This window comes from Balaenoptera physalus, assembly GCF_965194825.1.
Source record: "Balaenoptera physalus genome assembly, chromosome: 8".
In the NCBI taxonomy this organism is placed as follows: domain Eukaryota; kingdom Metazoa; phylum Chordata; class Mammalia; order Artiodactyla; family Balaenopteridae; genus Balaenoptera; species Balaenoptera physalus.
Genome location: NC_138887.1, coordinates 43,686,395 through 43,711,480, shown reverse-complemented (window position 1 = coordinate 43,711,480; position 25,086 = coordinate 43,686,395). Strand labels below are relative to the sequence as shown.

The 25,086-nt window shown below is 36.6% G+C and overlaps 1 protein-coding gene across 5 annotated transcripts in view; it reads left to right on the top strand.

Annotated features, from left to right (window-relative positions):
• The window catches only part of SEMA3E (semaphorin 3E), a 273,212-nt gene that overhangs the window by 127,265 nt on the left and 120,861 nt on the right, over window positions 1-25,086 (top strand). For all 5 annotated transcript variants that reach the window (XR_014266690.1, XR_014266691.1, XM_082472482.1 and 2 more), the window contains exon 2: window positions 24,205-24,365. Coding sequence is in view for 3 of the 5 variants with exons in the window: in XM_082472482.1 (XP_082328608.1) it covers window positions 24,205-24,365 (161 nt within the window). In the remaining 2 variants the exon portion in view is untranslated. The remainder of the gene's footprint in view (window positions 1-24,204; window positions 24,366-25,086) is intronic.

Genomic DNA, 25,086 nt, shown 5'->3' with positions numbered 1-25,086 from the left:
ACATTTATTTTTGAGTTTATTCCCCTTTTGTGACAAATCTGAGTGATGAAGCACCATCTTTTAATACTTTCTTCCAGTTCAAATATTCAGGGCTAGCTATTGTTCAAAATATGCGATATCTTAAATATAATTATCTGAACATTGTACAAAATAGATTCATCACATGTCTTATGGTACAGATGAAGGGCATACTGCTAAGTGTCAACTAATCACACCATGAAATATGTACAGACACACCTAGGAACAGCCAGCATTTGCTTCCAGCATTAATATGTTGATACAATATTCAAGTAAGGTTTTTTCCTCACCCCTTCTTGGTCTTGTGTATAATGTCAAGCAGTGATTAGTTTTAGTTTCCTCCTGTTATTGACATGATTGGATAATGACTGGAACAGTTTGGTAAATTTGGCCTCTTGGCAGTTCTTTGTAACTGACCCCCCCAAGATTGTAAAACCTGTGATTATGTGCATATGATATTTGCATCTTGTCTAACAGCTGAGCTTCAGCAGAATCATTCTACAGCAGAGTTTCTCAGTTTTTATGTTATAGTAGAATTACCTGGGGAGATTTTAAAAACATACCAATGCCAGACTGAATACACAACCCTCTCTTGGGGAGGGACCCAGGCATCAGACTTTTTTAGAGCTTCCAGGGGATTCCAGGGTGCAACCAAGAAGCAGAAACAGAATCAAAATCAGCATGAAGAAACCACCCCCCGACACTGAGCCCTGAATTTACCATAAAAATAACATTTTTCTGTCAGGTTGATGGACGCCAAAGTAAATTTTGACCAAATTACTTAGACTTTGGTGACACTGTTCAGACATACCCTCATGTGTCATGGAGTGTGTCTGCTTGCCTCCAGAAAACTAAGCCAAAAGTGAACAATTTCGTTCATTCTGGACTCCCTGTTTTGGCCCCATAGCAAGCTGTGTGCCTGGACCTGGAGAGCTGGCCCGTTAGGGCCACACTAGGAGTAGTGTCAACCTCCACACCCCCACTGCCCCTACGCACCCTAACGTAATATCATCCCTTTTTCCCACACGAAAAACACCCCTTCTCTAGGTTCATCTAATGGTGTATTCATGCTCAACCCCGTTCAAGTGTTCAGACAAAGCTAAGTTACTAGTTGATAAAGGTGTAAGGTATAATCCCTCCCAGAGGTTCCAAAATTTTAATAAGGTCTCTTGAAAGCCACAAATATCAAAGTTGTAAAACTTTAATGACAGTAGCAACTGGGGGAGGATTAAATAATTGGACTCAAAGGGCCCTCTTCATTACCCCTTTTCAAATTATACCACTTGGGCAGTTTTGCTCATTAGATTAACCCTTCTGGAAAACATTAAGCTTCTGTTCACAGTAAGTTCAGAGAACTTACTATTACCCATTCAAAAAAATTTTTTTGTCCTTTTGGTTCCAAATATGATGTCTCCTTGGTCATATAAGTAAGTAGACAGTTACATTAGAAATTAATTATTATTTTACCGAAGGTAATTTGCCACTGAAGCACTAAAAACACTTTATTTGCTAAAGAAAGTGTGCTAATTGATTGCCTTCAAAATTTAATTTACTCCAGATAATGTATTATCACAAAATACCGTAGATGTCATATGTACTATGCTTTATCAATGAATATTAAAGACACGAATGAGGTAACCACAGAATTTTAAATGTTGCAATTGATGTTACAGGAGTTACAGCCTCTGTTGATAATCTTGCCTTTGCCAAAGAAAATTCTGTTACCAGTTATTCACTTAGTTAATTTTTTAATGTTCTTTAATGTTTTCACTATAACTGTTTTAGCAACTGGAAAGCATTAATAATTTAGGTAGAGTGTATATGTTTTTATTGCTTACGTGGAAAATCAAGAGGCTCTTTGAGAGCTGGAATTGGTAAGTTCTACAAAAGCAGGCTGGGACTTGATAGCTTTAAACACCTCAATATCATATCTATTAATTTATGTTATTTTTAGCAATATGAACTGTAACGAAAATGATCACCTCTTGATGTTATTTACATCAGCGTTAATTACCATTTTTCTTTTTCTCTTTCCCCTGTTGCACTCAGCGAGAGGAAATGGTGAAGGGAAAGCTTTTACACCTCCTGCTTGCCTCTGCTTGCCACCTCCCCACAACTACCTTCATATTCTTCAATTGTCCTCTTTCTCTTTCATACACATACACAGAGAGTTCTGTTTTAAGGGGATAAATCCTAGCAGTCACTAACCACAAGCATTCTAAAAAACTGCATCATCACTTTGAAGGGTGTCTGCCAATAAGGGAGGTTAATGCATTTGCTCCCTTCCAGTGGCAGAGGCTATATCTCTGCTTGGTCATGGCAAGGAAAAGAAAATTGACCTCCTGTTCCCAATTTTATGTGGAATTTTTTTTCCCAGATAGGGGCAGTGACCTTGCCAGAAGGATCCAAGTACATGTAAAATCATATTTGACTTGATGATGGATGGCCAGTTACGTGGGTACACGCCTCTGTTCTGATAAAGTTGGGGCCTGGGGATAGGGCAGCTGCATGTTAATGCATTTTACTCTTGCCTCCAGCTGGCAGGAATGATATTTTCAGAAATTCAGTTGATTCTCAAAGGAGATGATTGGCAGTCCTATCATAAAATATAGAATAAGGACCTAATCTTGAGTTTCATGGCAGAACTTAGGTTTCATTCTTTCAACTTGCTCTACTAATAAATTGCTTGTCTAGAGCTAATTTTATACTTTGAAGTTTCTCCAATGAGTTCTATGAAAGACATTTTAATTTATCCCATAAAAATGTCTTCCAAGCTTTCCATGCTTTTTCTTATTTATCATCTATTCTCTTGCTCTTAGCATGTGGGAAGATGTTCACATTTGCCAAGTTACTTGTTTCCTGAGTAATAAGGTTTTGGCTTAAGTGATTACATTATAATTTATAAAGGTTTTGTCACAACTTTTAGTTCTTCTAATTTTAACGTGAATTCATGTTATCTCATTTTCGTAATAAGTGTGTTATACCAGTATGAAGCTAGACTATATGTGATGGATTGCTTCCCCCTTATATTTGAAGCCTATTAAAAATTATAGGAGACAGATCAATAACAATAAATTTGTTGGTTGTTTTTTTTTGTTTTTTTTTTACCCATAGTGATATGCCTTTTTGGACACAAGAACTCAACAGATATGAAATTGTATCTTTAGCATTAATTCTTATCTTTCCATACAGCTAGAATTAATTCCGCAGTTCTCATGGTTTGCAAAAGCTGACAAATTAAAAAATTCTAGAGAGCATCCTTTGGACACTTCTAGTTTATGTTTTCCCCAACTGGAGACAATATAGTTCATGATGTGATATAGTTTGCGAAGCTAGAAGGAACCTTAGTAATGATCCCATTCACTCCTCATCCTGCAAGTGGGGAATTTAATCTCCTGTGAATGGTATATTCAATGGTAAATTTGGGAACGATGTCTTGATTTATTTTTCTCAAATAATTTTTATTTTTCAGAACATTATCTCCTCTAACCGATTTCAAGTTAAGAGGTATATGTTTTCGTTTTATTTGCTTCTGATCTCTGTATTGTCTGACCCTCTGGGTCCCCTTTTTGTCTGTTTGTTGTGATCGGATTATGTAACATAAACATGGCTGCCATGAAATTGCCTTTAGGATGAGTGAGGCGAATTATGAGAAAAGGCTGAAGTACAGGCTGAAACATTGCCAGCCTCCAAAGTTGTCTATGGCTATTTATTATGGATAAATGTTATTTGATAAATGCATGAAATATGGGAAACACCTGTAACTCTTCAGAGATGTACCTCACTGACAACCTATGACTAATCTGAGTCTGTGAAGAAACTATATAATTATACAAATTCTTTTTTTATGATCAAATATACAAAATAAGCAAAATAATATACTAGATCCAGAGATATTGACATTCACATGATGTGTGGCCTTAGGAAGTTTTTAAGTTTCTCTGTGAGCTTCTGTTTCCTAATCTGTAAAATGGGAAGCATTATCCGTTCATTGTTGCAGTGGTGTGAAGGGCAAATGAAATGATGCAAAGTGGATATTTCACACAGTACCTACCACACAAGAGCCTTTCTGTGAATGTGCATTTCCCTTCCTTCAAAGTTTCCAGAGAGAACACGGGTGGTCTTTTTAGGTACTATTTGCCTTGTGACAGGTTATAAACAACAGGGTTTTCTGGGAAGTGAATCAATGCTTATTGACGATTGCCAGGAAAGGAAAACAGAGGAAGAATTTGTTAGCAGCTTAGTCACTAAGGCGACTTCTTGTGAAAGAAAGTCATCAGTGAATTGTACACATAGCATGGGTTTGTCTTCTCTCTTCACTTTTCTCTTGGCCACATCTGAAGAGAACCCACCTACCCAGGGGGCCTATTACCTATTAAGGGGCTTCCTCCGGTTCACATGGCAGCAGCTACAGTAATTGAGGCATGTAATTTAAGAGCAAATGAGCTTTTAGTGGTTGTCCTGCATTTCCAAAACTATCAAATGATGGCACATAACACACAGCCTCATTTCTACATCAGATATACATCTACCAGTGATAGTATTTTCTTTGTCATTATCATGCGGATGAGTAGATTCAATTTCCATTTAATTCTTGGGATATCAAAAGATTATAAAGTTGCCCTTCATTCTGCCTGGATTTGAAATTCAGTTATTATTCTATCAGTATTGACACTATGAGGAAAATGCGATGTTAAGAAAGTATCTAAATTACACAGTAGTTACTACGTTATGGTAATATGTCAGTCTGGAAACGATATATTTTTAAAGGTGCAAATGTTCAGTGTGTCAGATGATCAGATTGCAAACTCCCAGGACATCTGGAAGTCATTTTTTCTTAGAAGGAATGTTTTATAGGATTAAATTATATGGGTTGAGAGAAGGCTTTATTTTTATAAAGATGAGACTAAAGATCTTTACTAGAGGTCAAAAGAGGAGAATGTAGAGGGTGTTTAGCTGTGATGCTTTAACACCATGTCAAACCACGCACCTGTCTAGAAATGACAACTCTGTTCTTATAAAAACAACTACCAAATTAAATACTGAAAAACTCATAAAAATCTAGGGTTTAATAGTAGTAGCAACAATGTTGAAGGAATGTTTGCCTGCTGTTCTGCTACTTAGAATTGAAATTTGAGGGGTTAAGTGGAGAATAGTTCAGTATAATATATTTTAGATAAAGCTTATAAATAAATGGATGATAAAGAAATGAAGCACATTTTCCAAGGACATATTCTCCTGCAAGCAGAGATGGATGTGGATTAACAAAAGAAATAGAAAACTATCCCAAACTCCTGTTGGTAGGAAAACAAGGTTTTAACTTACAACACAGACTAGCTGTTTACACTGATCATAGTAATCATGTACTTGGAAAATTTCCTATTTCACTTTAAGCCTATATGAAAAGCCTAGACAGTAACTATGTCCACTTGCAGAATATAATTAAGAAAGGCCTGTTTCTATAGGAGAAGTTTTCATTCAGTACCCTTCACCAATAATTTATCAACATCAAAGAAAGGAGAAAGAAACCCATATATATCGACTGTCCATTACGTACTAGGAGTCATTTGATCCTTAGAGCAATTCTACTGATTTGTTGTTATCCCCATTTTACGCTTGAAGAAGTTGAGATGTAGAGAAATTCATTCATTTCACACACCATTATGAGTGTTTACTAAACAGGTGGCTAACACTGGCCTTGGCTCTGGGGTATCACAGTGACCAAGATGGAAAATGTCACGCCTCCCGTGGTACTTGCTTCTCATCAGAGGAGGAAGAAAATACACAAGTTAAGAAAAATACAAACAAGCCAAAACCAAGTAGCATTCATGCAATATTAAAATACTAAAAGGGAGTGATGCAGCTGGGAGTGTGTAAGTGGGAACTCTGGATTCCTTAGTCTGGGAAGACTTCACGGAGACAAGGTCCAAATGGAGGGAGGAGCTGGCACTGTGGAGGTCAGAGGGAGGCACGGAGGAGGCAGGAAGAAGAGTCACGGCAAAGGTCTAAAACCTGTGCCCTGGAGCTTTGTGAGCAAGGAAGAAAGTGGAGCAACATCTGGGGTGAGGTAGGCAACTGATAGATCACTCCACACTTGGATTTTAATCTGAGAACACTGAGAAACAGTTGGAGGGCTTTATGCAGAGGAAGGAACATCATGACCCAGTTAATTTTTTTTTAACATCTTTATTGGAGTATAATTGCACCGTGCTGATCTCCCTGTGCTATGCGGTTGCTTCCCTCTATTTTACATTTGGTAGTGTATTTGTGTTCATGCCACTCTCTCACTTAGTCCCAGCTTACCCTTCCCTCTCCCCATGTCCTCAAGTCCATTCTCTACGTCTGCATCTTTATTCCTGTCATGCCCCTAGGTTCATGAGAACCATTTTCTTTTTTTAGATTCCATATATATGTGTTAGCACATATATTTGTTTTTCTCTTGCTGACTTACTTCACTCAGTATGACAGACTCTAGGTCCATCCCCCTCACTACAAATAACTCAATTTCGTTTCTTTTTATGGCTGAGTAATATTCCATTGTATATATGTGCCACATCTTCTTTATCCATTCATCTGTCAATGGACACTTAGGTTGCTTCCATGTCCTGGCTATTGTAAATAGTGCTGCACTGAACATTGTGGTACATGACTCTTTTTGAATTATGGTTTTCTCAGTATATATGCCCAGTAGTGGGATTGCTGGGTCATATGGTAGTTCTATTTTTAGTTTTTTAAGGAACCTCCGTACTGTTCTCGATAGTGGCTGTATCAATTTACATTCCCACCAACAGTGCAGGAGGGTTCCCTTTACTCCACACCCTCTCCGGCATTTATTGTTTGTAGATTTTTTGATGATGGCCATTCTGACCTGTGTGAGGTGATACCTCATTGTAGTTTTGATTTGCATTTCTCTAATGATTAGTGATATTGAGCATCCTTTCATGTGTTTGTTGGCAATCTGTATATCTTCTTTGGAGAAATGTCTGTTTAGGTCTTCTGCCTATTTTTGGATTGGGTTGTTTGTTTTTCTGATATTGAGCTGCATGAGCTGCTTGTATATTTTGGAAATTAATTCTTTGTCCATTGCTTCGCTTGCAAATATTTTCTCCCTTTCTGAGTGTTGTCTTTTCGTCTTGTTTATGGTTTCCTTTGGTGTGCAAAAGCTTTTAAGTTTCATTATGTCCTCTTTGTTTATTTTTGTTTTTATTTCCATTTCTCTAGGAGGTGGGTCAAAAAGGATCTTGCTGTGATTTGTGTCATAGAGTGTTCTACCTATGTTTTCCTCTAAGAGTTTTATAGTGTCCGGTCTTACATTTAGGTCTTTAATTCATTTTGAGTTTATTTTTGTGTATGGTGATAGGAAGTGTTCTAATTTCATTCTTTTACATGTAGCTGTCCAGTTTTCCCAGCACCACTTATTGAAGAGGCTGTCTTTTCTCCATGGTATATTCTTGCCTCCTTTATCAAAGATAAGGTGACCATATGTGTGTGGGTTTATCTCTGGGCTTTTTATCCTCTTCCATTGATCTATATTTCTGTTTTTGTGCCAGTACTATACCGTCTTGATTACTGTAGCTTTGTAGTGTCGTCTGAAGTCAGGGAGCCTGATTCCTCCAGCTCCGTTTTTCTTTCTCAAGATTGCTTTGGCTATTCAGGGTCTTTTGTGTTTCCGTACAAATTGTGCAATTTTTTGCTCTAGTTCTGTGAAAAATGATATTGGTAGTTTGATACGGATTGCGTTGAATCTGTAGATTGCTTTGGGTAGTATAGTCATTTTCACAGTGTTGATTCTTCCAATCCAAGAACATGGTATATCTCTCCATCTGTTTGTATCATTTTTAATTTCTTTCATCAGTGTCTTATAGTTTTCTGCATTCAGGTCTTTTGTCTCCTTAGGTAGGTTTATTCCTAGGTATTTTATTCTTTTTGTTGCAATGGTGAATGGGATTGTTTCCTTAATTTCTCTTTCAGATTTTTCGTCATTAGTGTATAGGAATGCAAGAGATTTCTGTGCATTAATGCTGTATCCTGCAACTTTACCAAATTCATTGATTAGCTCTAGTAGTTTTCTGGTGGCATCTTTAGGATTCTCTACTTCCAGTATCATGTCATCTGCAAATAGTGACAGTTTTACTTCTTCTTTTCCTATTTGGATTCCTTTTATTTCTTTTTCTTCTCTGATTGCCATGGCTAAAACTTCCATAAGTATGTTGAATAATAGTGGTGAGAGTGGGCAACCTTGTCTTGTTTCTGATCTTAGAGGAAATGGTTTCAGTGTTTCACCATTGAGAATGATGTTGGCTGTGGGTTTGTCATACATGGCCTTTATTATGTTCAGGTAGGTTCCCTCTATGCCTACTTTCTGGAGAGTTTTTATCATAAATCAGTGTTGAATTTTGTTGAAAGCTTTTTCTGCATCTATTGAGATGATTATATGGTTTTTATCCTTCAGTTTGTTAATATGGTGTATCACATTGATTGATTTGCGTATATTGAAGAATCCTTGCATTCCTGAGATAAACCGCACTTGATCACGGTGTATGATCCTTTTAATGTGTTGTTGGATTCTGTTCGCTAGTATTTTGTTGAGGATTTTTGCATCTATGTTCATTAGTGATATTGGCCTCAGGCTAATATCACTGATGAACAAAGATTTGTGTGACATCTTTGTCTGGTTTTGGTATCAGGGTGATGGTGGCCTCGTAGAATGAGTTTGGGAGTGTTCCTCCCTGTACTATATTTTGGAAGAGTTCGAGAAGGATGGGTGTTAACTCTTCTCTAAATGTTTGATAGAATTTGCCTGTGAAGCCATCTGGTCCTGGACTTTTGTTTGTTGGAAGATTTTTAATCACAGTTTCAATATCAGTGCTTGTGATTGGTCTGTTTATATTTTCTATTTCTCCCTGGTTCAGTCTTGGAAGGTTGTGCTTTTCTAAGAATTTGTCCATTTCTTCCTTGCTGTCCATTTTATTGGCATATAATTGCTTGTGGTAGTCTCTCATGATCCTTTGTATTTCTGTAGTGTCAGTTGTTACTTCTCTTTTGTCATCTCTAATTCTGTTGATTTGAGTCTTCTCCCTTTTTTTCTTTATGAGTCTGGCTAATGGTTTATCAATTTTGTTTATCTTCTCGAAGAACAAGATTGTAGTTTTATTGATCTTTGCTGTTGTTTCCTTCATTTCTTTTTCATTTATTTCTGATCTGATCTTTATGATTTCTTTCCTTCTGCTAACTTTGGGGTTTTTTTGTTCTTCTTTCTCTAATTGGTTTAGGTGTAAGGTTAGGTTGTTTATTTGAGATTTTTCTTGTTTCTTGAGTTAGGATTGTATTGCTATAAAGTTTCCTCTTAGAACTGGTTTTGCTGCATCCCATAGGGTTTGGGTGGTCGTGTTTTCTTTCTTTCTTTTTTTTTTTTTTAGGAATTTTCTATTTTCTTTAATAAAAGTGGTTTCAGGAGTTCAGACTCTAGATTCCTATTGGCGGTCCTGTTTTCATTGTCATTTGTTTCTACGTATTTTTTGATTTCCTCTTTGATTTCTTCAGTGATCTCTTGGTTATTTAGTAGCATATTGTTTAGCCTCCATGTGTTTGTATTTTTTACAGTTTTTTTCCTGTAATTGATATCTGGTGTCATAGCATTGTGATTGGAAAAGATACTTGATACGATTTTAATTTTCTTAAATTTGCCAAGGCTTGATTTATGACCCAAGATATGATCTATCCTGGAGAAAGTTCCATGAGTACTTGAGAAGAAAGTGTATTCTGTTGTTTTTGGATGGAGTGTCCTGTAAATATCAGTTAAGTTCGTCTTGTCTAATGTGTCATTAAAACTTTTGTTTCCTTATTTATTTTCATTTCAGATGATCTGTCCATTGGTGAAAGTGGGATGTCAAAGTCCCCTACTATTATTGTGTCACTGTTGATTTCCCCTTTTATGGCTGTTAGCATTTGCCTTATGAATTGAGGTGCTCCTATATTGGGTACATAAATATTTACAATTGTTTTATCTTCATCTTGGATCTATCCCTTGATCATTATGTAGTATCCTTCTTTGTCTCTTGTAATAGTCTTTATTTTAAAGTCTATTTTGTCTGATATGAGAATTGCTACTCCAGCTTTCTTTTGATCTCCATTTGCATGGAATATCTTTTTCCATCCCCTCACTTTCAGTCTGTATGTGTCCCTAGATCTGAAGTGGGTCTCTTGTAGACAGCATATATACGGGTCTTATTTTTGTATCTATTAAGCCAGTCTGTGTCTTTTGGTTGGAGCATTTAATCCATTTACATTTAGGGTAATTATTGATATGTATGTTCCTATTCCCATTTTCTTAATTGTTTTGGGTTTGTTTTTGTAGGTCTTTTTCTTCCCTTGTGTTTCCTTCCTAGAGAAGTTCCTTTAGCATTTAGAAGTTCCTTTAAAAGTTCCTTTAGGTCTTTTTCTTCCCTTGTGTTTCCTTCCTAGGGAAGTTCCTGTTGTAAAGCTGGTTTGGTGGTGCTGAATTCTCTTAACTTTTGCTTGTCTGTAAAGGTTTTAATTTCTTCGTCGAATCTGAATGAGATCCTTGCTGGGTAGGGTAATCTTGGTTGTAGGTTTTTCCCTTTCATCATTTTAAATATGTCCTGCCACTCCCTTCTGGCTTTCAGAGTTTTGCTGACAGATCAGCTGTTAACCTTATGGGGATTCCCTTGTATGTTATTTGTTGCTTTTCCCTTGCTGCTTTTAATATTTTTTCTTTGTATTTAATTTTTGGTAGTTTGATTAGTATGTGTCTTGACGTGTTTCTCCTTGGATTTATCCTGTATGGGACTCTCTGTGCTTCCTGGACTTGATTTCCTTTCCCATGTTAGGGAAGTTTTCAACTATAATCTCTTCAAATATTTTCTCAAACCCTTTCTTTTTCTCCTCTTCTTCTGGGACCCCTATAATTCAAATGCTGGTCTATTTAATGTTGTCCCAGAGGTCTCTGAGAGTGTCCTCAACTCTTTTCATTCTTTTTATTTTGCTCTGTGGTAGTTATTTCCACTATTTTATCTTCCAGGTCACTTATCTGTTCTTCTGCCTCAGTTATTCTGCTATTAATTCCTTCTGGAGAATATTTGGTTTCATTTATTGTGTTGTTCATCATTGTTTGTTTGCTTTTTAGTTCTCCTAGGTCCTTGTTAAACGTTTCTTGTATTTTCTCCATTCTTTTTCCAAGATTTTGGATCATCTTTGCTGTCATTACTCTGAATTCTTTTTCAGGTAGACTACCTATTTCCTCTTCATTTGTTTGGTTTGGTGGGTTTTTACCTTGCTCCTTCATCTGCTGCATATTTCTCTGTCTTCACATTTTGTTTAACTTACTGTGTTTGGGGTTTCCTTTTCGCAGCCTGTAGGTTCGTAGTTCCCGTTGTTTTTGGTGTCTTCCCCCAGTGGGTGAGGTTGGTTCAGTGGCTTGTGTAGGCTTCCTGATGGAGGGGACTGGTGCCTGTGTTCTGGTGGATGAGGCTGGATCTTGTCTTTCTGGGGGTCAGGACCACATCTGGTGGTGTGCTTCGTGGTGTCTGTGACCTTATTATGATTTTAGGCAACCTCTCTGCTAATGGGTGGGGTTGTATTCCTGTCTTGCTAGTTGTTTGGCATGGGGCGTCCATCACTGGAGCTTGCTAGCCATTGGGTGGAGCTGGGTCTTAGTGTTGAGGCGGAGATCTCTGTGAGAGCTCTCGCCAATTGATATTACGTGGGGCCAGGAGGTCTCTGGTGGTCCAGTGTCCTGAACTCGGCTCTCCCACCTCAGAGGCTCAGGCCTGACACCATGCCAGAGCACCAAGACCCTGTCAGCCACACGGCTCAGAAGAAAAGGGAGAAAAAGGGAAAGAAAAAAAAAAAAGTAAAAATTAAAAGTATTTTTTAAATTATTAAAATAAAAAAAAAGAGAGAGCCACCCAGCCAATAAACAAATCCAGCAAGGATAACAAGCACTAAAAAGTAAACTAAGATAAACATAAAAATGAGAAACAAATCAGTCATAGACAGCAAACCCCCAGCCTACAGTTGCTCCTAAAGTCCACCACCTCAGTTTTGGGACGATTCATTGTCTATTCATGTATTCCACAGATGCAGGGTACATCACGTTGACTGTGGGGATTTAGTCTGCTGCTCCTGAGGGTGCATGGAGAAATTTCCCATTCTTTTCTTTGTTTACACAGGTCCTGGGGTTCAGTTTTGGTTTTGGCCCCGCCTCTGCACATAGGTCACCCTCGGGAATCTGTTCCCCACCCAGATAAGAGGGGGTTAAAGCAGCAGCTGATTAGGGTGCTCTTGCTCACTCAGGCTTGGGGGGAGGGAGGGGTACAGTAGTCACAGTTGGAATGCGGGGCAAGCCTGCAGTGGCAGAGGCCAATGTAATGTTGCAACAGCCTGAGGCACGCCATGTGTTCTCCCGGGGAAGTTGTCCCTGGATCGCGGGACCCTGGCAGTGGCGGGCTGCACAGGCTATCCATTGTGGGGGGTGTGGATAGTGACCTGCGCTTGCACACAGGATTCTTGGTGGCTGCAGGAGCAGCATTAGTGTTTAATGTCCGTCTCTGGGGTCTGAGCTGATAGCAGTGGCTCACGCCTGTCTCTGGAGCTCACTTAGGTTGTGCTCTGCCTTCTGTAGGCACACAGGGAAGGAATCCCTTCTCCTCACACACCCCGAAACAATGGTCTCTTGCCTCTTTGACAGGTCCTGACTTTTTTCCGGACTCCCTCCTAGCTAGCTGTGGTGCACTAACCCTCTCAGGCGGTCTTCATGCAGCCAACCCCTGTCCTCTCCCTGGGATCTGACCTCAGAAGCCCGAGCCTCAGCTCCCAGCCCCCACCCACCCCGGTGGGTGAGCAGACAAGCCTCTCAGGCTTGTGAGTGCTGGTCGGCACTGGTCCTCTGTGCGGGAATTTCTCCGCTTTGCCCTCTGCACCCCTGTTGCTGCACCCTCCTCTGTGGCTCTGAAGCTTCCCCTTGACCCCCCGTCTCCGCCAGTGAAGGGACTTCCTAGTGTGTGGAAACTTTTCTTCCTTCACAGTTCCCTCCCAGAGGTGCAGGTCCTGTCTGTATTCTTTTCTCTCTGGTTTTTCATTTTTCTTTTGCCCTACCCAGGTATGTGGGGAGTTTCTTGCCTTTTGGGAAGTGTGGGGTCTTCTGCCAGCATTCAGTAGGTGTTCTGTAGGAGTTGTTCCACATATAGATGTATTTTTGATGTATTTGTGGGGAGAAAAGTGATCTCCACGTCTTACTCCTCTGCCATCTTGAAGGTCCTTCCCCTGCCCCCACCCCAGTTAATATTTTTAAAGGCTACTCTTTTTAAACCAATTGGATGGAACAGAGAGTTGGGGAGAGTAGAAGCAGGAAAATCGGAAGCCGTTTCACTGGTCCAGTTGAGTAGTTGTAGTGAGATGTTGAGGACTGATAGTATGGCATTCAGGGAAAGGAGAATCAGGACAAATCCTAGATTTTTGGCGAGATCCAAAGAACCATTTACTGAGAGTGGAAGCCTGAGAGAGGAGTTGGTTTGTAGGTAGAAATCAAGAGTTATTCTTCATTTCCTCAATTGGAAAAACTAGTTTGTTAGAGTCCAGGAGAAGATGGCAAGTAGGCATTTGGCTAAATAAATATGGATTTGGGGGTCAATATAGGAGGCAAGAAATTGAGTATCATATTACTTTGAAGAATTTCAGTTATCAAATATTTGAACCAGTGTATGATGAAGTAAAAATTCGATTCCAGTTTTAGTTAATTTGCTTGTTTGTTGTTATGTGATGGAGTATTTATTAGAGAAAACATTATAGACCAATGATCAATAAAGTTGTTATAGAAAGGTACAGAATTTCAACAAAAACATAAAAATTTACATGTGGGGGAAATGGGTGAATGTGTTCAAAAGGTACAAACTTCCAGTTATAAATAAGTCACGGAGATGTAATGTAGAGCCTGGTGTCTATAGTTAACAGTACCATATTGTATCAGTATATTTGCAAGTTGATAAGAGAGTAGATCTTAAAAATTCTCATCATAAGAAAAAAAATTATAACTATGTGAAATGATGGATATTAACTAAACTTATTGTGATAATCATTTCACTATATACATATATCAGATCGTTATGTTGCATACCTTGAACTAACCCAATGTTACATTTCACTTGTATCTCAATAAAACTGGGGGAAAAAGCGCATAAAATTTATGCTATGTATTAGCAAGTTATATTAGTCTAACATTTAAAATGATCAACTACAAAATGAAAAAGTGGCTGATAGACCTAGTCACCTTCTTAGCATGACCTAACTTCAATTAAACATATAGCCTGTATAAAATGTATTCGTTTTATTAGCATAGAGCACTTCTGGGTCAAGATAATATTGAAATATATTTATAATTTAATAGCTAATTATGGTAATTACCTGGAGGGGTTGTGTATACCTTAGCCAACTTTGTTCAAAAATCAAAGGTATCTTACAAAAAGCAGTTTTTTGTGGGGTGTAGTTTGAGTGACGGGAGTCAGGATTGTTCAGTGTGTGTTAGAGGAAATGCATTATGAAGTACTGTTGCTCGCTTATTTTAAATCCAATTCTAAGACAGAATACAGTGTAAATATATAGAACAGTTGTGTTTTATTATTCAAGTTTTAAATATTAAATGAGAGCCAATCCATAGTGAAATGATATAATCCAGAAAAAGTGGCTTTTAAGATATTACTGTAAAATGAATGCTATTTATACGTCTCACATTAAGAAATAAGTAACAAATAACTAAATGAAATCAAAGCTTTATTATCACAGATAATTTCATAGATTGTATGAAAATATTTTGAAAGGAAGAAGTTCAGATGATGATCAAACCTATAGCACACTATGATAATGCTTAGAGCACTTCGTTGGACTTCTAGGAACATGTTTCCTTTCACAACCCTCCTCTCGATAAGTTTTAAATGACTAACAGTATAGAAATCATTACGGTATTTCACACATATTCTTGGCTTTGTTAACTTCTGCTCTGACTGAACATTTAAAACATCTTGTAGATTACTTGTTTCTTAGAATTTTGGAATTCTCATAAACAAGTGTCCGGAAATCAACACAGAGTCAAGTTAAGAAGAGTAGGGTTGAAAGGTCAGTTTTGAGTGAGTCATTTTTCCCCTCCATGTGAAAGAAACTTTCTCATTGGCTAGTGTTCAATAAAAGCCTGACTATAAGTAAAAATTGACCTCCACAGTAGCGGCCTTGGGAAACTGCATGTTAAGCACGACATTTCTGATATTTTATAGTAGTGAGTAAATTATTAAGAAAATATTATGCCTCTTAATATAACTCCTAGTTAATCTGTGTATGAGAAAGGGTTGTGGATTTGGGAATCATGAGTGACTGGAAATAATTGTTAAAGCAAAACCAAATGAGTAAAAATGGATTCAATGGGGATCTTCAAAAATGGAGGTATAGGAAAAATCCAGAGGAAGTCTGAAGGGGATTGGAGTCTGAAGAGGCCAGTTGGAAAACATGGCTCTGAAGGCAGGGAAGATGGATGAGGAAAAAGTCTGGATCAACCATGGTCTCCTTAGGGAGGAGGAAACATCTCATAAAGGCCTCTGGCTGTAAAACCACTGTCACCGCCCCAATGGTGGCACCTCCACTGTGGCCAAGGCTCCACCTTTCCTGACCCACGTAGGGCTCCCCAGCTGAACAGCTGTGCCTGGGAGTTTGTTGACACCCAGTTCAGCCTCCGGGAGACCGAGCATGTTCCTTGATTTATAACATTTTTTTGGTGAACTGTTAATGACAAACTGGTTAATTACCCTGGATAATCAAGAATTAACTCTACTTACTAAAGCAAAACTATAACACATTAAAAATATGTTTCTAACATGGTTGAAGCACAAATTTCTACATTTAAGAACCTCGCCTCCTTCATCTCTCAACCATGATGTCACAAAACATAAAACTTAACAGTTTAAACATTTCTTAAATTCAGATGTTGACAAAGCACCTTTAATCCTGTGGAAAAATAGGCAATGGACATAAAGAGAAAAATGACAAAAAGTGACAATAAGGTACTCTGAGATATAGGAAAGGATGCTTAACTTCATCCATAATAAGAAATTTAATTTGTATTTCCACAATCAGATCTGCAAAAATCCTAAATTTTAATAACATACTGTTCTCTTAGGTGATGCGCAACAGTCACTCTCACATATAGTAGTAGAATATTAAACTGATATAATTCCTATGGAGGCACATTGGCAGTATCTGTAAAAATTTATGAACTCATGTATCTTTAGGCCCAGTAACTCCACTCTAAAAAGTGGAATGTATATTACAAATATATTTTCACATATATGAATTGGCATATATTCATGTATATACATTGTTAGCACTGTTTTTTAAACCATTTTTAAAAATTGAAGTGTAGTTAATTTACAATGTTGCATTAGTTGCAGGTGTACAGCAAAGCGACTCAGTTATACATTTATATATATATTCTTTTTCATATTCTTTTCTATTATAGGTTATTACAAGATATTGCATATAGTTCCCTGTGCTATACAGTAGGTCCTTGTTGTTTATGCTTTGTATGTAGTAGCTTGTATCTGCTAATCCCAAGTTCCTAATTTATCCCTCCTCCACCCCCTTTCCCCTTTGGTAACATAAATTTGTTTTCTATGTCTGTGAGTCTTTCTGTTTTGTAAAGAAGTTCATTTATATCATTTTTTTAGATTCCACAGATAAGTGATATCATGTGTGGTGCTGTTTTTAATAGCAAAAATTTATAAGAATGCAGTGCCTGCCAATAGCTGATTCATAAAGTGGGATATTATGCAACTGTATCCTCTCTGAGTTTTGGTACAGAAAGACTTTTAAAGTATATAAAGTGAAGAAAAGCAAAGTAAACAACAGAGCTTATATTATGATTCTTTTTATGTACAAAAAGTTAGGAAAGTATTAAACACCTGTATATTTACCTTATTTGTTGTGTAGGTGTAAGAAACTCTGGAGGAATACCCAAGAAAGTAGACAGGGTTTGACCCTTCAGGGTGAAGGAGTGAGAACTGTACAGGGGGAGTGAGAACTGTACAGGGAGAGTGAGGCCAGATGGAAGGGAATCTATCATTGTAAATCTTTATATTCTTTCTGGTTCTGAACCATAAAAAATATTTTCTTAAAAAAAAAAAAGTAAACCTGCCTGATTCTATCCAGTATGTAAGCCTGAAAAAACTTACCTCTAAAATTGATTTACAGAAATAAAATGAAGAATGCAAAAATCTGATTTGTGTTATTTTTACATAATTACATTGATTTTTAGTATCCCTCTGAAACCTCAGATCTAGTACCTAATGCAGAGCATCTCAGTATGCATTGAATGTTTCATCAAAATGAATTACAATCTGTTATCCCAATCCTAAACAGCTTAAAATTTAAAAAAGACTTTTACCGTATTGAGTAAAATTTGATACCTAGCTTTCTTCCACTTAATCTTTCAGGTCTCTGCCTTCACAGTGCACCATGCTTTACTACTATCATTCTCCTCACCTGCTTATAATATATATATATATATATATTTTTTTTCTCCATCCCTTTTATTTAACTTTTGCCCCCTGCTGGCAATTATGCCCATCAAAACCAATTGGTATTTTTAAAATAAATCCAGTCATGTACTTGCTCTTAAAACCTTTGAGGGCCTTTCCATTATATTTAGAATAACATGTCCTAGTTTACAAGGCCCCAAAGGAATGTTGAATGAAGGACACAGGGTGGTCCCAGGTCAGGGTCCCTCTGGCCTGCAGGCTCAGCTTCGGAAGCTGTTCACTTAGGACTTGCTCCTTTGGTCTCCACTGGAATAAAATGTAATTAAACATTTAGGAGGCAATCAAAAATTGTTAAATCATTGACTTTTATGGAGTAGCACTTTATATTCTATGATTTTGTTCAGTTCAGTGATTTAAGTATGTGCACTCACACACATAGAGTACATGCATGGACGGTGAGTCTGTGTACCCTTTGTCCCATGGTGCCCTTGTGTGCGTGCACGAGTTCATTGACCTGTAAGGCAGAACATCGCGTATAATACTGAATAATGATAATTTATATAAGATAGGAACATAAGGAATATTAAAATTCTGACACTATTATTTTTCTTGACCGAGGAAATAAAAGGCTGTTTAATGCCTAGGCTATTCATGTGTACTTTTGAACTTTTTCTGCTTTTGTTGGAAGCAGTTTATGATTAAAAGTTGGAACACCACAATGCCTGTTGTGGACCTTTGACTTGTAAGAAAGATAGAAATCTAAAAGTTCAGAAGGTGCCTGAAAGGCTGGCCATAGTCCATTGCTGGAAAGACCAATTAGGAAGCCCTGTTTACACTTTAAAAAAAGTTAATTGCTTATTTCTTTACCACTCTGTTTCAACGTTATTACAAGCCATTAGTGAGTATTGATCAGGTCTGTCAAAATCATCAAAGCATGCAGTAAGAAACCTTTTCCTTTGGAATTGTTAAGAAGTTGAAGAAATTTCTAACCTTTATTTCTACATTTCATTTTCTTTAATAATGCTGACTTTGTGTGTGATTCAATATTTTATTGTTGAATTAACTTTAAGACATTGAGTAAAAGAATTGATTTGGAAAATAATAAAAAGTTTAAAGTCCTGGGTCTCAGGAAGTCACTACTTTGCAGGTGACTGGTAGAAGTATGCATTCAAAAAAGGAAACACCCATCCCTAGGAGATCTATTTTTTGTTTGAGAACTTAAAAATATGTACTCTGTCCTCCCCCACCTTGTACATGGATGTGTGGAATTTAAATATATTTTGACAAAGTGAGGGGAACTGTCTCTATAATATATTGATGTCAGTGAGTTTTAAAACTATTTCCCTTGCAGTTTTAAAAGAAAGACCATGAGAGGAAATGACTAAATCCTCTGAGTATGCCTTCATTGACAGCTGATAATTAGCAGGCAGCTTAGCAATAATAATTAGTTCCCTCTTGAGAAAATTTCCGGATGAACCCTGAGTTGGTGCATCCCAGTTTAGTCTTGTTTCTTTGTCCACTGCCTCCCCCAAGTAATTCGTGTTATTTTTAGAGTAGGAAGAACTCAAGATGAGCTTCCTCCCTTTACCCGAGTCAGCACTGTCCATTATTTGCACTGTGTTTTCTGGAGATTACCTGAGATTAGAGTTTCTTTGTCCCCCTCTTCCTGTATGTTTTCTGATTCTTTCATCTAAGCAGCTTGCAGCAGTGCAGAGGGATAAATAAGTCAGCCATTGCTTGGTAAATACGCCAAGTCCACGGACTATAATTTGGTGCGAAGACCAGTATTATGACTTAAAATGCTGGCTCTAAAACTAAAAAGAGGAAATATTCGTAAAGAAGGAGGGAAGCTTCCTGCTTGAGGTTTTTGTTTTGTTTTGTTTGCCTAAGTATATACCAAAAAATTTTTCAATTCATTTTGAAACGCTATCACAAGTTACCTACAAATATTTCAGTTTTCTTAAAGTAAGATGTATAAAACTGAAAATGTCACCAATTAATAAAGCAACATGAACACGTCCGTAGTTATTTGAGACAGCTTTTTAAATACATATGAAAGGTAATTAAAATTAAAATTGATATTAACCTAAATTTTCCTCTTGATGTTCTTGCTGTTGAATTGTTTTGAATTATATCAATCCCAGCTATTGAATATTGGGAAAACCTTCCGTTTTACTTTATTTTTAATATCAAGTTCTACAAAAATGTATTCAAGTTCAGAAACATTATAATCCCTTAATAGACTAGACTTTTCTTAGTTGCTTCTATAGGGAGTTTTCTATATAAGGCTACGGAGTCACTGTTTATAAGGAACAAGCTTTTAACAAGTCAAACAATCTTGATGCTCTTTGTCTCTGGGGACCAGAATTGGGGGTGACTAAGCTCTGTGAGTATACAGTGGTGATAAACACGCCATCTCACATGGATCATTAATAGCAAAGCTCTCTAGTCAACCTCTTATTCAAATTTTGGCACCAACAATGACCAAATAACCTTAGCTGTGCACTGAATCGCTTAAAAACTCTCTTTTTGCAATTAGAAAACGGAGGTAGTTGTAGGTCCTACCTCGTGGAAGTGCCCATGATTAAATGAGATGTTTAGCCAAATATCTGGGCAACCCTGATCTAGTCAAGTTGAGACCTAAAATTGATCATCACATCAAGCAGTACTGTTAAGCAATTGATATAGTTTTTCTCTTGTATTATAGGGACTTTGAATTTGAATTTTAAGAAGCCTGGGGTCAATTTTGATACTCACTTTAACAGTGTATAGGATATTAGAGAATAACTTTCACTTAATAGCATTTATTCCAGCGTTCCCATCTTATTTTCTTTGTTTTTTATTTCCCTTCATTTTAGCACCCCTAGCAATATATTTGTTTGTTCAACTGAATATATTTGTATGAGTCATCTCAGATCCTTTTTGGAAAGATGCAAGTTAAATAAATAAAAGTAGAAAATGAGAGTTAGTATTAAAGCATAACTATGCACAACCTTTAAAAAATGTTTCTATTTTAGAATGCCTCTGTGTCTGTTATTCCAGATATATGTCTAAAACACAAATATTTACACATAACGGGTACTTTTAACCTTTCCTGACTTAAAGTCGAGGATGTTGGAGAATCATAGACAGTAGTTAGTGCCTTGATTCTGAAATTTCCACTGAAAAGTCTGAACTTCTTAGGAATCAGTCGTTGGCATTATTCTGTTGGATGGTGATGGTCAAAGTGGAGAGTTGCAGAAACATTCAATGCACAGCTCTCATATTGGGAACATGTTTAAAGAAAACTGCAGTCTATTTATTGGATCTTATATTTTTTAAAAATAAGTTAGGAATTATCCCAGGAAGTGTCTTCGTAAGTGAAATGAAATTTCTTAACTTACTGCCTAAGGCATGTACATGATATTCAATTTTATGTATCCAAACGTATCTTGACAGCAGTTTCCTCTGAGGTGATATGAATGAATCAAAATAAATTAGCTGCAAAATTCCTGATAACCTAAAAGTATTCCCTGACCCTATAATCATTTAAATATATGAAAAGTCATAAATGAATATTTTAACTACTTCCTTTTAGGCAAGCTTAAATAAGGGTCGTGGGATATGTAGACTTGTTCATTGATCACTCCCTCCATTTGTTAAGACTCCAAAAAATACAGATTCAGCACTGTACTTTGAAAGGCCATAGAATATCTGTGGTTGGGTTTGTTTATTTTTTTTGACAATGTTTTATCACCTCTATTTTAGAAATGCAATTTAGTCAAAGAATTAATAATTTTGAGTGTACAAGGGTGATTAAGATATGAGGAAACCAATCTAAAGAGGTTAAGTGGTTGTTCATAGTTACTCAGGTAATTAATGGCAAAGCCAAGACCAGAACCTGGCTCTTCAGATTCTCAGCCTACAGGACTTTCATTATGGCATATACATCTGTTGTACTTTGATTCTCATTTTTGTTTTTTTTTGTAATTTGAGTGAATTTTCATTGTAATAGTATATAGCTGTAGGATAGTCATTTATTCTCTAGGCACCTGAGTTTCTTCATAAGTAAAATAAAGGACAGTGGTAATTCAAACGGTTACACTGTGGTTGTTTACTGTGGTGGAAAAAAAATTGATACATGTAAAGGCTGTAAGAAATGAACATTTAAAAAATTTGCATTTGTTGAAATTTTTCCCTTTGCATTTTCCAGTCTACATCTCCACAAGAACATGAGTTCATCTTTGTGATCTCATGGGATAGACTTCTTCATAGAGATGGGAAGATGGGTCAGAATAAAATTTGATTAGAAGAAAATAAGACTGATGGGCCGGTAGTTAGTCTCTATTACTGACAAAGAAACAGGAACGATGACCTTTAGACTATAAAAATTATAGTAAGCATAGTATGCATTGCAGAAGTTGGCAAGTCACAAAAACAAGTAGAAGTTTTGATGTCTATATCTCTTTGTATATACAGAGGTAATGAGGTCCTAATGACTCATTGGGAAAAAGCAAGGTCATTCCATCCCTAGATGGAATTCATTTATGGAGTGCCTCCTTTACTGGTTGAGCTGCCTCTCTTTCCAATTCATATTTTAAAAATTGGCACTGACTACTCCACTGTGGCAGCACTTTAGGGTAGCGCCCTCATGTTTGATTCCTTTCATGGCTTTCTCTCGTTTTCCAGCCAACTTATTCTCCTAAGCTTTGTACACTACTGTGTTTGGTAAGTCTGTAGTTTAGAGACCTGCTAATTCTAGCTAGTGTATAACCATTCTTTGAACAGTTGAATCTTTTCAGATAATGATTTCACCATGCATAATGCTTGAGGAATTTTAGCAACATACTAGAATAACTGGGGAGGCTTTTCTGGAAAATACTCCACTTAGCAGCCCTGATGTAAAACCATAAGTGATTACATGTGAAGACAAGGTGTAATGGCAGTGGAGAGCTCTGATTTATATTTTTGTTAGGGTATTGAATCCCTAAAATACGCATCTCTGTTTGTGAATGCCTAGTTAAGAAGGAAAACAATGTGATTCTACCTTGACAAAATTACTGAGTGGGAAAAAATTTGTCTTCCAGGATTCAAGAACCCCTAATCTCTCAAATTCCTATTTTTATCTTCCCTAAATAAAGCACATTATTATTATTTCCATCTGTCCCTCAAAACTTTAAATTCTTTATTTAGGTGAATGGTCAAATGATTCAGTATCACAAGTTTTACCTTTAAAATAATTTAATAATTTGATGTTAGCAAAATTGGTTGTTTTAACTAAAGGTTTAAAGTTAGCACCATTCCACAAAACTTTGGACATCAACAGTTTCAGAGTAGAGAAATAGAAGTTATTAATACATTCGTAATAGAGGGGAAAAGATACTCCATTTCTCTTTTCTCAGAAACAGGCAGTGTAAGAGTGGGCAAAGTGCTATGGATTTGTCATATTTCATACTGCTGTCTGGGTTTGAGTGTTCTGGTTACCAGTATTTCACCTTCTTTGTCAGATGCATTAGGAGCTGACCTTTGGGAAATGAAGTTATCTTCTACCTTGTCAATATTTCCAAGGAGTCTCTTTAAGAAATCTTCAGCATGCAGGGTTTCGTATTAATTCTCTCTCATCCTCAAAGGCTCTCACATTATCATTTACCAACCTTAAATAGTGAACTGCCATATGCAATTAAATAGCTTCAACAAACAAATACACACATATGAGAGGTTTGCCAGATTCTGGCTTTCTAAAATTAAATGTATGTTAACTAAAACAAATAATTTGTAATTTCTGAAGTAGGGGTGAATGCATAAACACCAGCCCGAATCACAGTGGTAGAAAGTAGATCCCCATCAGTTTTAACAGTCATTCCCACTGTACTGAATACTACCACATTAACAACCCTGATAGTTTCCATTCTTGGACAATTTGATTTTGGACGTGACTTTCAAAACCAGTTTCAAGTGGAAACATTTTTTCTGAGTTGTTGTTCATCTGGAATTAAATGGACTTGCTTTGGGAATATTTATTGTAGAATTGGGATTTTTGTTATACATAGAAAAGTAAATAAAAAAGTCATAATGGAATGACTTTTCCGTGTAGCACTTTACATTAAAGTTTGTGAAAAATAATTCTTTCTGTATTTAAAAACATAGGATATTTACCTTACCTATTAAGTTGAATCGAAGCTTTTCATTTAATAAACTTATAAAAGATGTTAGTTTGTGCACATCACAACTTATTTCCATTATAATTTTTTTACACACTGAACAAATATTTAAAATTTTTTTCCAGTTTTATTGAATTATAGTTGATGTATAATGTTGTATTAGTTTAAGGTTATGACATATTGATTTGATATATGTACATATCAAGAAATGATTACCACAGTAAGTTTAGTTAATATCCATCACCTGACATAGTTAGAATATTTTTCTGTTGATTCGGACTTTTAAGATCTACCATCTTAGCAACTTTCAAATACACAACTAAGTATTGTTGATGTACTATATATTTTTAATCTTTTTGAGTAATAAATTTTAAAGACTTTGTATTTATGATAAAATGAATGTTAATTGCACAGTATTAATAGGTATGAAAATAGAGCCATGAGAAAAGTGTTATAAAGGTGTTTGTATTTTCTCTTGTGTTTAGTGTACAATTTCTTTTGCATTTCAGAGCTCTTGGATCTAAACAGAACGTCAGTCTTTCATAGCCCTTTTGGATTTCTTGATCTCCAGACAATGCTGCTGGATGAATATCAAGAGAGACTCTTCGTGGGAGGCAAGGATCTTGTGTATTCCCTCAGCTTAGAACACATCAGCAGTGACTATAGAGAGGTATGGAAACAGCAAACTATATTTCAGGAGAGAAAGAAAAGGAGTAAGGGAGGTATCTTCTTGCGTGGGTGTTACTTGGATTAGATTTTTCATTGTCTTGGCCATTTAACATTCTGAGTGATAATATTACTGAAATAAATAAAATATTCATTAAAAATAAAAAAATCATTTTGAGAAAAAGTTATAAATGATGGAGAATGAACTTTTCTAGCACACCACAGATCTCTGTGTCCCCAGAAGACTTCTGATTGGTGCACTGGACGTTTCTCTTGCCCGATGGCCCTTGTCACCATACCCAGTGTCCTGACACCTGGGTTTGGAATATGCTGATTTAAAGTGCCTTTAGCACTTACTACTCTAGAAATCCCAGCCTGAAGAAATACCGATGTGTGAACTCAGTATAGCTAACTCATATATTTCTGTTGGTAAGATCACTAATTCAGGTGGATGCTTTTTAAACCTGAAGGATTAAAGTATATTAAAATAGGTGAGCACCCAACTTTTCTGAGAAAGATTAACTGTAAGAAGAAAAATGGTTCTTATAACTCTGTGCTTATAGAGTTGAACTGACCTAATATGTTTCCAGAAATATTGATATATCAACCTTATATAAAACATGCAGAAATTTTTATAGACCATAGGATATTTTTGGCATAAATGTATGTATTACATAATACATTTTCTTTATAATTTACTTATTTATTTTTATGTTTGTCGAAAT